The 14,729-nt window shown below is 46.8% G+C and overlaps 5 protein-coding genes across 5 annotated transcripts; 2 read left to right on the top strand and 3 right to left on the bottom strand.

The window, feature by feature from the left end:
* Positions 1-377: 377 nt before the first annotated feature.
* On the top strand, positions 378-2,172 carry TRUGW13939_02647 (uncharacterized protein; the record flags this gene model as incomplete). Its single annotated transcript, XM_035485838.1, has 2 exons — positions 378-1,862; positions 1,921-2,172. 2 exons carry the CDS (start codon positions 378-380, stop codon positions 2,170-2,172), a joined length of 1,737 nt encoding a protein of 578 aa, XP_035341731.1.
* A 195-nt stretch (positions 2,173-2,367) lies between these two features.
* On the bottom strand, positions 2,368-3,998 carry TRUGW13939_02648 (uncharacterized protein; the record flags this gene model as incomplete). Its single annotated transcript, XM_035485839.1, has 2 exons — positions 2,368-3,755; positions 3,830-3,998. 2 exons carry the CDS (start codon positions 3,996-3,998, stop codon positions 2,368-2,370), a joined length of 1,557 nt encoding a protein of 518 aa, XP_035341732.1.
* A 3,846-nt stretch (positions 3,999-7,844) lies between these two features.
* On the top strand, positions 7,845-9,729 carry TRUGW13939_02649 (uncharacterized protein; the record flags this gene model as incomplete). Its single annotated transcript, XM_035485840.1, has 6 exons — positions 7,845-7,944; positions 8,007-8,070; positions 8,128-8,507; positions 8,556-9,128; positions 9,185-9,376; positions 9,428-9,729. The coding sequence occupies 6 exons, from the start codon at positions 7,845-7,847 to the stop codon at positions 9,727-9,729; spliced, it is 1,611 nt and encodes a 536-aa protein (XP_035341733.1).
* A 532-nt stretch (positions 9,730-10,261) lies between these two features.
* TRUGW13939_02650 (uncharacterized protein) lies at positions 10,262-12,375 on the bottom strand (the record flags this gene model as incomplete). Its single annotated transcript, XM_035485841.1, has 6 exons — positions 10,262-10,916; positions 10,985-11,057; positions 11,121-11,847; positions 11,992-12,056; positions 12,106-12,186; positions 12,249-12,375. The coding sequence occupies 6 exons, from the start codon at positions 12,373-12,375 to the stop codon at positions 10,262-10,264; spliced, it is 1,728 nt and encodes a 575-aa protein (XP_035341734.1).
* Positions 12,376-12,826: 451 nt separating this feature from the next.
* TRUGW13939_02651 (uncharacterized protein) lies at positions 12,827-14,596 on the bottom strand (the record flags this gene model as incomplete). Its single annotated transcript, XM_035485842.1, has 5 exons — positions 12,827-13,616; positions 13,670-13,755; positions 13,824-13,910; positions 13,968-14,303; positions 14,360-14,596. 5 exons carry the CDS (start codon positions 14,594-14,596, stop codon positions 12,827-12,829), a joined length of 1,536 nt encoding a protein of 511 aa, XP_035341735.1.
* Between the last annotated feature and the right edge of the window lie 133 nt (positions 14,597-14,729).

The raw sequence follows: 14,729 nt of genomic DNA on the forward strand, positions 1-14,729 counted from the left end.
TGACGACGCGCATGCTCACATGATACAATCAGTTGCATATGTCTTGCTCTTATTATAAATAACAATGCCAGCTAGTAAATATCATCTGATGCAACTATTACATGCAGCGCAACATGTTCTGTATCCAGCATGCTGTCATGAACGTGTTGTAAACCATGTATCGTGACGAGCGGAACCCCAAACCCTAATTTCCTAATCGGGACAGCTTGGCTTGGCCCGATTCGTTCCCGCCCGGAGAAGAAAAAAAGTAAAGGGGAACGGAACGATCGAACGATGAGTCAAGGGGGAGATCTCAGTCCAAAAAATAAAACTCACTCAGCTGATAAATAATTGTATTGCTATTGTCCTTCTTTACATCCCACTTGTTTCTTTTGTTTATGAACGGCGCGGCTCCCGCAGTCGGCATTGCCCGAGCCATTATTGCTGCCCGGTGGCGGACAGCAGCAGCAGCAGCAGCAGTAGTGGGGTCGTCACCAAATTCTGTTTGGAGGGGAAATAATATCTTGTTGAATCGTCCACGCCGCCTTTCTCTTTTTCGTCCCTTCCATCACGTCGCATCCTCTGACTCCAGCACCGACGCCATGGGGAAAGACAAGGTCCAGTTCAAGCTCAAGACCCCCAAGGGCACGCGCGACTGGGTCGGCTCCGACACCCTGATCCGCGATCGCATCTTCACCACCATCACCGACGTGTTTCGGCGTCACGGCGGCACTGCGCTGGACACCCCCGTCTTTGAGCTGCGCGACATCCTGGCTGGCAAGTATGGCGAGGACTCCAAACTCATCTACGACCTGCAGGACCAGGGCGGCGAGATTTGCTCGCTGCGATACGATCTCACAGTGCCCTTTGCCCGATGGCTCGCCATGAACACAGACGTGCGCAGCATTAAACGATATCACATCGCCAAGGTCTACCGTCGTGACCAGCCCGCCATCGCCAAGGGTCGTATGCGCGAGTTCTACCAGTGCGATTTTGATATTGCTGGCGCCAATTTCGATCCCATGGTGGCCGATGCAGAGGTGCTCAAGATCATCAACGAGGTGTTTTCGGAGCTGGGATGGAATGGCCTGTATACGATCAAGATCAACCACCGAAAAGTTCTGGATGGACTGTTTCAGGTGTGCGGTGTCCCCGATGACAAGATCCGCCCTATTTCAAGTGCCGTCGACAAGCTGGACAAGATGCCCTGGGCCGAGGTTCGCAAGGAAATGGTTCAAGAAAAGGGCCTTGACCCGGAGGTAGCAGACAAGATCGAGACATATGTCGGCAAAAAGGGAAGGAAAGATCTAGTGGAAGAACTGCTGAAAGACGAGGCTCTGATGGCAAACGCATCCGCCAAGCAGGGAGTCGAGGAAATGGGATTGTTAATGGACTATCTCGAGGCCTTTGGAGCCCTGGAAAGCATTTCATTTGACTTGAGTCTTGCTCGCGGCCTGGACTACTACACAGGCGTCATCTACGAAGTCGTCACCGAAGGCTCCGCGCCAGCAGCCACACCCACCGCTGCCCCCGAGGCCCAGACTCTGCAAAAATCAGGCAAAAAGACCAAAGCCGTGACAGGCGACGATGACGATCGATCCAACGACCCGACCGTTGGCGTGGGCAGTATCGCCGCCGGCGGCCGATACGACAACCTGGTGGGCATGTTCCAGCCCAAGGCCCAGATCCCCTGTGTCGGCATCTCGTTTGGCGTCGACCGTATCTTCTCAATTACCAAGGCACGAATGGAACGTGAGGAGAATGGCACGATGCGCAGCAGCGAGGTCGATGTCTTTGTCATGGCCTTTGGCGGCAAGGGCTTCACTGGCATGCTCAAGGAGCGTATGGACATTTGCAAGACTCTGTGGGAGGCTGGCATAAAGGTATGTCACATATCATCACATACCCGAGAAACAAGAACACAGAAACTAACAAATCCAGGCCGAATTCGCATACAAAGTCAAACCCAAACTCCCGCAACAATTCAAAGCTGCCGAGGTCGCAGGCATCCCCTTTGCCGTCATTCTCGGTGAGGAAGAGCTCGCGGCCGGACAGGTCAAGATCAAGGAAATGGGTCTGCCCGAGGGCCATCCAGAAAAAGAAGGTGTTTTGGTAGAGATATCGAAACTGGTGGATGAGATCAACACGCGGATAGCGAGGTCTGCTACGCCCGTGGAAGTGCCAATACGATAGACGACTTTTTATAAAGGGATCGTTTTGTGATAGGGAGGGAAAAAAAAGCATAAAAGGCAATAGATTTCATGATACCTGGAGTCTTTGGACTCTTGCATTGATATGTTTGAATACATAAAACATTGATTGTTAATGAACACGAATTAATACATTTTACATATTAAACAAAGTAGTAGTAGTAACAATAATAGTACATCATTCAGCCTGCTTCATAATAAACCCCTTGACCCACGGCAGCTTGTCAATGACATCCAATCCCAAACTACGTGCCCACGTCACAGGCCCATTGCCGGGGACATTGTACAGCTTGTGTAGGACATCACACATTCCGCCGACTTTGGCGTTGGTTAGGTACCGATCGGCCATGTACTTTTCCAGACTCAGATGGTCGCCAATGTCCATGCCGTGCATGACGGCGTATTCGATTGTATCGGTCAGCGCGGCGACATCGCCAATGCCCAAGTTCAGGCCCTGGCCGGCAAGTGGGTGGATGACATGCGCGGCGTCACCGACTAGAGCTACGCGGGGGGAGATGTACGATGAGGCGTGTCGGAATCGCAGGGGAAAGGATGCGACGGTTTTGTCCTGGACGGCGGTGACGAGCGGAGGCAGGTTGGATGGTGGCTGGGTAGGAATGTGTTCCAGGCGCCAGTTGAGCTCGTCTTCATGTTGGCTTAGCAGGTTGCCAGATGAGGTCGGTTTGTCGGATTTTGCGGCCGGGTCAAGGCCGAGCATATAGCCTAGGTCGACCATTGAGAGGCGAAACGCTGCGTTGACCATGGCAATAAAAGCTTCCTGCGGGAGAGACTTCAAGTATACCGCGTTTTCCATCTTGGTCGACCACACCAGCGACGCCTTGTTGTTGGGTAGGGGTAGAATGGCAATTGGCCCGCCGAGAGACGGTAGGAATCTCTGGTATGCTGTGCGGCTGTCTGGAAGGAGAGAAGATGCTGCGGATTCGGCGAGAGAGAGAGTAGCAACCACTCCATGGCGTCCGTAATCCCAACCATTAGTCGTGATATCTGCAAACGAGCGTACCGGGCTGTTGATCCCATCAGCACCAACCAGCAGGCGCGCAGCGATTGGCTTTTTCGGGGTTGGAGAAACTGAACTCGACAGCGACAAAACCGGCCATGCGGACAGATCTGGGCCATCTCCTTCTTCCTCGACTATCTTCGAGCCATTCTCAATAGACGAGACCGTGGTATTGGAAAATATAGACAGACGACCATCGTCATCAACCTCCCCAATACGAGACAACAACCCCCGAACGAGATTGGCGTTTTCTGTCATCGTAGCCACGGACCGAACATCCTCAAATGGCGAGGTATCCACCGACCAGTCAAAGGATATCTTCGACCCTGTCTGGCCATCCCACACCTTCATTTCATGGTACTGCTGCACGCGCGAGCGGTCGACATGTTTCCACGCACCAATTTTCTGCAAAAACGCCACCGAGGTTGGTGTCAGGCTGCTGCAGCGGTTGGAGTATTCGTCGGGTTTCAAGCTCCAGCTACGCGATTTGGAGAGGTCTTGGCTTTCGATTAGAGCGACGCGCAGCTTGGATGTAATCGGTGAAGCTCCTGTTTGACATTTATGTGTTAATTGTTTATTCTGGAACGATATGGCAAGCGAATTATGGCAATGAATAGCATACGGAGAGCTGCGGCGAGGGCAAGACCGGCTGGGCCGCCTCCCACGCAGACGACATCGTAAACGTCTGGGGTCTCTGCAAGAGATGACAGAGTGCGTCGGCCTCTGTACTGTGAGCCGCGTCGACACGACGGGCAGATATACGGGCGCAAGAGGGAATTGACTTGTCGCATGGCGATCGACTGCAGACTGGATGTCGTCGGACGTGCGGGAGAGGGAAAGTTACATGTATGGTGCTGCAAACTAGACAAACATCTACCATGTCTATACATCCTAGTTATAACATTCAAAAAAACAATATTTGATTAACAACTAAGTAATGCAAATCAATTACTTGATTATTAAGTAACTAGGTCATGACATTTTTCTGACAGTTAGACTTGTAGTATATCGTAGTCACCCAACATTTTGAAGTTGAGGCTGCAGCAAATGCACCCGAGCTCAGAAATACCATTTACGTAAATACTCGGAAATTCTCATTGAGGCTTGATACATGGATAAGCTCATGCAATGCGGTGGTACAGTGCGTTGCATTATGGCAACATGCATGATGTTCTATATTTAACCTTGGCTGCTTTCTGGAAGCACGAGCTGCAGGACACAGCCACATCTGACAACTGGTCAGTTGATCTTTCAATAATCTGTATTGCCGGTCATCTTCGTAGTCATTCTGTTGATAGTACTAGTAGGGTACATGGTCATTCATCTAACAAATGTCTGGGCTATACATTTAAAAGTTGATACCCAAAGCCATATGCATACTCGCATTCCAGGATTATTTACATGTGCTGTATAGTGTAGTAACATTAAATTGTAAGCTTGTTATAGCCCGGTGGTCTTTAATTTTATTACTAGTAGTATCAAAAAAACGTATAGTAAGTAATACACCAGTGATACCTGCATGATCTATCCAAGAGCGGAAAGTTTCCGCACATAAGAATATATTTTTCAGTGCTTCCACTGGCAGATGCAAATGTACGTGTCATTTAATAGTAATGGACTGGCGGTTCGGTTTGGATAACTTTCTTTTTGAAATCGACTGGTCATAATGATAACCTTTGTAAAACATCTAAAGGTCACAATGACATCTGTATTAATTCATATAATAAATAAGACAGCTGACTCAATATTCTTCTTGTCCAAAACCAAGAACAATGTTAGTCCCTTGCATTGTATGCGGCTACGGCGTCGGCAACTCCAGTCCAAACAATCATCAATCCGACACTATCTTTTATGCGAAAAGTACATGGCAAAAATACCGCAAATGGAAAAGGAATAGCCAAGGGCCAGGATATCACTTCGTGAAAGCAGATGAACTGGAGAAATTATATTTTGGAGATGGTCAGCTATGGCAGGAACTTCATCGTTTGAGTAAGTGTCCAGCTCCAAATGTCACGAATGGACATCATGATTTTTGACCACATGTCAATTTTGCACTGGAAATTCTACTGAGGCATGATAATCTGTCCTCAGTAATATACGATCCACATGAGAGTAAATACTGGCTTTCGGGCATTGGCCACCATATCAGCGAATACAAGACCAAAGGCAAATTCCTAGCGCCTACAGATTATAACAAAGCGTTCATAGGAGTCCCGCCTCAAAAAACTGACGGCCTCACTCACTTGTACGATGGAACACAGTTCAATTGGTTGCTTGGTGAGTCGCAACTAACAGCGTTCTGTTGCGCGCAGCTCCCAGTAGTTGTACACATGAAATGTTGGAATCTGGCGCAATGGGTGCTCGGTTCTACAGTCGAGAAGCATCTAGAGCTATTTGTGGTCATTTTTTTGAAAAATATTAGAAGTTTAACTCTTCGAAAGGACGCAAATGGGGTTTGCTCTTCATTGGCACAAACAAACGGTAAGAAAATTCGTGCAATGTGAAAATTAGCTGGTAAGGTAATAATGTTCGAAAAGTACTCAGTTTATACGGTTGTGATCCATGCAGATTTTCCACTATTAAGAAAAAAATGGAGAGAAGCATATACAGGAAAAGATATTATACTCCACGGCCACGATCAAAAAGAAAACCAATCCCATTATCACGCTCACGATTTGCATATCTGCCGAACGATGTTATACGGCTCATCTTAGATGTGTTGAGCTGTAATGATATTTTAAAAATGACAAGAGTCATCCAACTTCCACTTTCGGATGACTATTGGCGGTTTCGCGCCGCTCAAAATTTGTTCGAGATAGATGATATGGGCGACGCCAACCACGATTGGCCATATCTTGCCGCAAAGATGGAAGAACTATATGAAACCGACCGATCCTTTACCATGCGTCGCCATGTTCATGATATTTTATGTGATATGAAGCCACTTTATGTTGCTAACCTAAAGAAAAGAACCTTTCCGAGTTTGGAGAATGTCCTAAATGAGATACAAGACGAAAACAATCGGGGTCACGAGATCCTACCGGAGAGTGTATGAGATAATTGATCATTTAATCATGTACGGTTGTTTTTGATTCCCATGAGTCAGTCGTGGATGAATCTGGCATCACTTGTGTTTGTAAGGCAATAACCTTAGTACGTCAGTGAGAAGAAATGAAGATGATGATTACTGGAGTAACTATCTTGGTTCGCGCGGCGAGTCGATGTGGGCAGTGTCAAGATCTGGGATAAGCTGCTGCGATTTAGCGAAGCGACCAATAAAGCCGTGTGTGTGCATTCTGCTTAAGTTTGGTATATGCACGCACGATCTTTAAACTCATCCGGGTCCATATGTTGTTGGGATTCGGCCATGGCTGCATACATCTAATCTTCTGTTTCGTACACACGCCCGTTGAACACCAGGCCATCCCCCGTTGAGATCTGAGATGCAGGCGAGGCCCCCCCAATTGCATTGGAGGATATGGCCTTGGATGAATTTTGGTAGTTTTGGTAGGCCATGGTATTGGGTACTCGTCGGACTTTTGTTGTTTTCTCGCTGGTCCTTATCTCTTAACTCAAATTTGATAAAGAAGCTTAAGTCTGACCGAAAGAAAACGAAACCTGGGTCTTCTGCCTTGTCGAATTGACGATGACAAATGGGACATAGAGGAATTTCGTTTGCTACCGACTTGAAGTTAACCTCAGGGGAAAATAAGATCCAATGTGCATTCAACCTCTGGTACATGTATCCTGAAAGTCCAATGCTATCAATTCGTTTTTCTTCGCACAAAGTTTGTATTGAAAACCCAGCATGGTGAAAAACTGATTCTTATTTGTAGCTTACACTATGGTACTGCTAGCTTTCAAACGTTTGCTTCTGCTGTTTTTTAAATAACGTGGAATGAAAATTGGTCTGTCGATGCAGTCGTATCCAGGATAGCATACGTTTTTACTGGCTTGTGTAGTCTCACTATATGTGACCATTCCCAGTAGATAATGGGAAGTGTTTGCATTGAGCCATTTTTATTAAGATGATAACAGAGCAGATTAAAAGATACCGGGGCCTTGGTAAATATCGAAGAAAGAAAAAACACATATACACACTACAGATTGGGAGGAATTATAATCTTAACTTCCAAACTTCGTGTTCGGAGAGAGAAGCAACAGTATACTACAGTGCATTCTCAGCAGTGTATTCAATTGGGTCCTACACATGTACAATCTAACAAACTCTCGTATAAGCAGTCTGAGATGGGGTACCGGGAGTGGAGACATTGGGGTAGAGTACCCCAGCGATCTGGATCTGGGGTAAAAACGCGGGGGAAAAACCGACCCAGACCGTCGGGAAACTACGACGTAACTAGTCCGGCCCAAGCAGCAATATTTGAACCTGGAATAGTTATGTTAAAATATCATCCTTGAGATCATCCGGCCCCAGCACGGCCCCAATTCATGATGATATGATCCAATCTGGGGTTGACCAAATGGAGTGGACTGTACATAGTAACATCTCGGGCTAACGGCTAGGACATTAAGTTATTTATCACTTGAGGCGCGTTTCTCATACATCAATCGATGTACACGTATCAGGTGTACAGCTCCAGTCTATCTTTACCTACTTGCCGAGATATCGCGAAAACATGGCATTACTACTGTTGCAAACTGCCGCTGTTGCCCTAACGGGCTTTCTGCTATATGCACTCATCTTTGTTGGCAGAAGGGGCCGCAACCTCCCTGACGGTACGTCAAGATCGATGTTACGAATACAAGAAAAAAGAATCTTCGACTGACAGGGTATTTAGGCCCTCCCACGCTCCCGATTATTGGGAACTTGCACCAACTCCCCAAACAAAAAATGTATTTTCAGTAAGTGTATACACCAAGTGAACCAGTCTGGTTTCCGAGACTGACACAGCCTCTCAGGTTCACCGAATGGGCCAAGAAATACGGAGGAATGTTTACTCTGAAACTCGGGCCCTCAAATGTCGTTGTTCTTACAGATCGACGCATTATCAAGCAAGTCTTGGACAAAAGAAGCGCCATTTCAAGCAATCGTCCAGTGAACATGGTGGCCCAGCAGCTCATAACCGAGGGTGACCACATGCTTTGGATGGACAATACGCCCGCCTGGCGTTTGCTTCGAAAGCTGATTCACCAAGACCTGACCGAAAGCCTCTGTAATCGCCAGCACGTCAAGCTGCAGCAGGCCGAGTCTGTGCAATTACTGCATGATATGTTGATAGACACAGACAATTGGGCAAATCACCTCAAGAGGTTCAGTAACAGTATAATCATGAGCATAGGTAGAGAAAACCCACAGAATTTCCAATCAGATGCTAATTATATACAAGTCTACGGTATTCGATCCCCATCAATTGATGCACCGCACACGAAAAAGCTCCGTGATGCCGCCGAACTGTGGGCAAGAATCAATGAATTTGGCGCAACACCACCAGTTGATATTTTCCCATTCCTCAAATGGGTTCCGCAGCGCTTTCTCGGAAACTGGGTGGCTAGAGCAACCGAGGTTCACGACGCTTTGCACGACCTATACGGAGGTCTCCTAAAGTCTGTTAGGAGAAGACGGCTGGCCATAGGCTCTGTTGATAGTATCATTGACCGAGTCTTGGATCAACAGGAGAAAAACGGCCTGACTGACCACCAAGTCACCTTTCTTGCAGGGGTTACAATTAAAGGTGGCTCGGATACCACCGCTTCGGTGCTCAGCTCCTTCATACAGGCGATGACGGTCAACCCCGAGGTGCAGAAAAGAGCACAAGATGAGATTGATGCTGTTGTTGACGAAGACCATATACCTAGTTGGGATGATTATGAGAAGTTGCCGTATACTGCCACCATGGTTAAAGAATCACATCGGTGGAGACCGGTGGCGCCTCTTTCAGTGCCACATGCCCTTTCGGAAGGTTGGTATAATAACAGTCTCGTTTTCAAATCAAATATACTTACTTTGCCATATTAGATGAGATTGTCGACGGTAAGCTGTTACCAAAAGGAACGGTTATTTTCGTCAACGTCTGGGGCCTTCATCACGACGAATCGAAGTTCACCAACCCAGATAGCTTTGATCCCGATCGCTATAAAAACCACCCATTCCTAGCTTCAGAATATGCCAATACTCCTGATTATGAGAATAGAGATCACTACGGCTATGGTTTGTGCTCTACAATCTTGGTCTTCGAAATTCCACTAATGAAAAATTCAGGCAACGGCCGAAGATTATGCCCGGGAATCCACCTAGCGGATCGTAATCTCTTTCATGCTATTTCAAAGATGTTGTGGGCATTCAAAATCGAAAAGGGCAGTGATCCAAAAACTGGACAGGCAGTTGACTCTGATACCAGTATGGCCACTGGGTATAGAGAGGGACTTACGGCTTGTCCGTACGAGTTTCCCATAAAACTAACGGTGAGGTCGCAAAAACGACGCGAGACAATTATGAGAGAGTTTGCAAACGCGCAAGAGAATATTTTCCCACAGTTTGACAAGTCAGACTTTTTCAAATGATCGACAGTCGACATCCAGAACTATACCTATGACTTTCATGTACCTGTCAATCTAATGTGTTAATGTGTATATTTTGAAGCCTCTTTCAATTTGATCAATCACTTAAGTTTTGAGTATTTATTGTTGTACATGGAAATAATAATAAAGTCATTTTTTCATCTTTTTCCATTTTATTTTATAGGTTCAAATACAAGAAACGTTGCATTTGGTCTGATTATCCTTTCAACGTTCAGTGGGGAAATCCCATATCAACGTTACGACGTTGCATCTGTATATATTGCGATGGGCGCGCGGCTGTCAAATGCCAATGTGTTCGGTCCCATTGAGTCGACCGTTTGCCTACCCATGAAGCATTGTTGTCTATACATATCAAAATGTCCGACCTGAACGACGACAAGCACGAAAAGGCGCCTGACGCCGACGTCGGCGTCAGCGTGTACCTAGTAATGGAGGATAACTGAAATGCTTTCTTCAATGTTTTGTGCTTCACGAGTCGTCTCTTTCAAACTTATATTCTTAAATCCAAAACGTATTAACGAGACAGGACTGTTCTCACAACCGCCCTCAGTCTTTCCGTACTGTCTCCCTCCCACCGCTGACTCCGCCATGCCACAAAATAATCTGGTCTTACAAGAACACATCCCGATTCAGCAACATCCCGGACTTTAGCCCAATCAAGATACTGATCCTCCCACTCTTGTCTAAACCCAATTGAATACACCGCAATAGGCACACCGAATTCAGCCGAGGCTTGTTGTGCGGCATCTCTCCAGCCTTGCCCACCGATACCAGTGAATAACGCAAATTGTCCTTTTCCCGCTAGGTCAATAGTAGAAATGTGCTTCTGGTCAGGGATAGTACGAGTTAGCCATACATGTGGCAGTCTCGCGCCAGGGTAAGTGGTTGGATGGTAATGTTCTAGCGAGTCTGTCGTAAACGTGGGCATGGCTCCTTGATCCGACTTGAGAACGGCCGATGAAGTGTAGCGTTGGTTCATTTCGATTCCAAGACCGTGTTCTTCCCGATTGATGAGCCTCAATGCTTCTGCTAATTCCTGGCGACTCTTTTGTCCTCGGTCTGAATCTTCCTTTAAAAGGTCGAATTTCGCTATGCGGGCGGCAACGGTGGGCTCGAGGTTTCCTAGGATTTCCCATATCCTCTTATGGTTACGGAGTGATGCATTTGCCCTGTCCCAATCGCTTTAGTAATCGAAATTACGGGGGAATTGAGAAAAAAGATCGAAGAATTTACTTACTGTGTGACTACATCCAGCCCGACAGGTTGACGTTCAGCATTGTAAGTTCCCAACAGCTCCTTTCCAGCGAGACCTATGCGCAGTGAAAGGGTATCAGCTATCATCAAATACACTATGGCATGTATAATATGCTCACCTTTGTCGACATAGGCCACTTTCCAAGCTAGGTTGTGCGCGTCTTGAATGCAGGTGTTGGAACCGAGACCATGATTTGGAGGGTGTCGATGTACAGCATCACCTAACCCATAGACATTGCCTCTGGAGTATTCCCCTGCGGCAGTCTCATTAATCATCCACGTAGAGATGCCCTTGATCTTCACCTCAACGGAGTCATCGCCAATAAATTCGCGAACTCGCTTAATATATTCTGATTCGTGCCGCGCCTTCCTTTCAGCTTCAGGTGATGGAAAGATGATACATAACCACTCGTGCCAGGGTTTAACCATTCGTAGACACCCAATCCATGCATAATCGGGATGCTCCTTATCAGGCGTTAGCACCCAATGTAGGTTTCCCATGCGGCTCTTCATAAGATGAGTCATATCGGCTTCAATTAGGATATTGATAGCAAATCCCTGACCAGGGCGTTTAATCATCGGGACATCAAGCTGCTGCATAATCGGACTCCGGGCTCCGTCGCATGCAAAGAGGTGCTTGGACCGAACACGGTATGTCTGACCGGTCACCTTGTCGTATAAAGTAGTTGTGACTCCCTCGTCACTGGGGTCTTGCTTGAATGAAATGAACTTGGTATCCCATCGACACTTGAACCCATTCAATGTGGCATGGCGAATCAACAAGGGTTCAAGAAGTGTCTGTGGAAGGTCCAGTGGCTCAGATGGACTGGCAAGCTCGTAATCGCCCTGAAAGTAGAGTTAGACCATGTTGTGCGCTATGATAGAACCGGTATTTCAAAAATAACTTGCCTTCCGTTTTGGATCATTCCCCCAAGAGTAGATACGTGCATACTCCTCTCCAGCCATACTATTGGACCAGCGAGTATGTACCATAGTATTTCCCTGTGTTCCTATTTTATAGCAGTCTTTGTCGACACCAATGTCACGTAAACAGTCTACACCTAAATAAGCACTGTTTATTATCTAAGGAATGAGTTTGTTTACCTAAGGCAGCCATGTTGGTAATATGAGCTCGTGGTGTATCTGCATTGCCAGGGTCCTGACTCACGATCAACCCAGTCAGCCCTAATAAACCATTGTCAATGCAAAGCTTAGAGAAATTATTCTTAGGACAGTTTTTGTCTTACCATGTTGCGCCAGAAAGCACGCCAATGAGGCACCAGCAGGACCGGTGCCAACAATCAGGTAATCTGTAGAAACTTCAGCAACGGGGTCACCGGCGTGAAAACCGTTCACATGCGAGGTTTCCGCCATTATTTGTCGTTGCACTCTCAGCGTAGACTCTGGATTATAGAAATTGCTTGAAAAGGATGGATCGCACACGTCCGAATGAGGATTTATATATATTGTGATCCTATTATTCGAAACTAGGCACTTTTCTCCATCATGATATTGCTACAACTACCCACCGGGTTAGTGGATATGACCTGGGGAGAAGCGGGACAGATTCAACAGGGAAAACTTTCCCCGCACACTGGGCTGGTAAAAATGATTAATTGTTTAGTATTTAGCTGAACCTTGATTACTTGTGGACATTTTGATTGGAGTCGGACTTGTCCCGAGACGATGTCTGAGTACTGGGGTTCCGGCCCCGCGGATGGGGTTCCGAGCGGCAATCATGGGGTGATGAGGTATGTAACGGCAGGTCCGTTGCGAGGTTCCTAGATCCAGACAGATACTTTATTGGAATATGATACAGCAATCCCTAGTTCTGCATGAGACCCTCCAGTGTCTTGCTCATTTCTCGACAGCATGGCCACGGCAACCGGGCAATTTCATGCTCGAACATACTCAGCACTTTCAACGTGCCATATTTCAAATCGGTGGCAGCTCGGGAACGAAGACGTTGCCATACCACTAGTGCAGATATGAATAAGACGATCGGTAACCAGATGGATAAGTTCGGTCTTGCAGTCTTAGAATTTTTATCACAATGATCTAAGACAAGCCAGGCAAGATCCATTGCTTTATCCGAAATCTCCATTTCCCTTGACTCAACCGGATGGGAGCAGATACTGCCATATCCTGCCATACGAGGCAGTTCCCAAAGTGCAGGGCAGATCAGATGAAGTTTAGTGAAGTAGTAGAGAGCAAGGATGTCGTTATCAACCTTGTCATGAAAGGTGTTCTCCCACTGAGAAAGGGCCGCCATCATACCAGCACTTTGGCGCAAAAACTCAGACTTCGCAGATAGTGGAGCATAAGGGTTGCGCAGCCTTTCGTCCTTGGGGGTAGAAAGGTGCGGCAGCGACACATGGCAACGTTGTATGTAGATAATATCACTTAACAACGCTGTAATCAGTAGTAGACCGTCTTCAGAGCTTTTTACGTCTGGTGGTAAGACATCGTCATGAGCAAGTAAATTGTAAATTGTGCGAAATGAATGCATTGACGACGGCATTTTGATCCATAGCTCGCTTACAGAATGGTTTATAACTGTGTTGCAATGTACCGAGTGCATAACATCAATTAATAACATATAACTGATCAATGAACTGTGTCCATTCAATTAGCGGTAAATATCAAGAAACCCTAGACATGTTCAAACCTTTTCATGCTTGATTCTCTTTCTGGTATTTCACCCGGTACTAAAAGCGGTGGGTAATAATCGGTTAGATGAAGACGCCTCGTAATCTAGAGTAATTGTATATTCAAGTTAACTTCTCTGTTTTCATTAACATCATGTCATGTATTTCACTCACAGTCGTGACATTGGCCAGTAGGCCGGTGGCCTGCCTGCACTCCTTGTGGTCCGTTGACAGGATGCCGTAAGTAATTAACAACGTAGCCTGTGAAATAGCATATTAACAACTATTACTTTTTTTTTTGGATATTCTAGTACATACCGCCACCACGGCCTCAAGAAGACGAGCTTCACGGTTGTCAACCTCAAGCATAACCCCCCACAGGTGCACCCCAGTAATGAAAAAGTCGCTACCGCTTAGATGCTCGTTCGTACCCGCCAGTGGAGAGGTGACTGATGATATACAAGCGAGTGCGAGTTGCAGATATGGGGGAATAATGCCTGATGTTCCCGTAACATCCACCGAATTGATGAAGATGTGTTGTTTGAAGGAAGTATAGAATTCTCCCTGTAGCCGCAATAATTCGTCCTCGGAGGGCATAGCCAAGTTATCAGAAAGCAATGCCATTGGATATGTATACGAGGCAGCGGAGTCTGTCTAAGGCACATGGCTTAGCTCTAGTAATCTGTCGTGGGAACGGCTTTGGGACTCACTGGAGGAGTTAATGTCGGGTTCAAAGTCTCGGATTCACCAATGAAAGAAGCAGCGTCTAGCACGCTTTCTCCCTCTTCTTCTGCATATTCACTGTGCAACAGCGCAACTCGAAAACGTTCGAGAAAGCTAACTGCAGGGCTTTGGTTGGCATCGTGCACATCCCACTGCGTCGGATGCCGTTCACCTGGCCATTGCCTGTAGCTTGAGTTTCTCGTGGCATTATCTGTCCTGGACATTGCGCTGCTGTCCAGTATCGTGGAATTGATTCCTTCATGCAAAAGCAAATCGGGATTGGGAGGCGAGAGTTTGGTGGTGGTGGAGAAAAACGGCAGGAACCGGGGTTCTTATCAACCCCGCGGAACCCCAGCT

Source organism: Talaromyces rugulosus, chromosome II (genome assembly GCF_013368755.1).
Source record: "Talaromyces rugulosus chromosome II, complete sequence".
Lineage (NCBI taxonomy): Eukaryota > Fungi > Ascomycota > Eurotiomycetes > Eurotiales > Trichocomaceae > Talaromyces > Talaromyces rugulosus.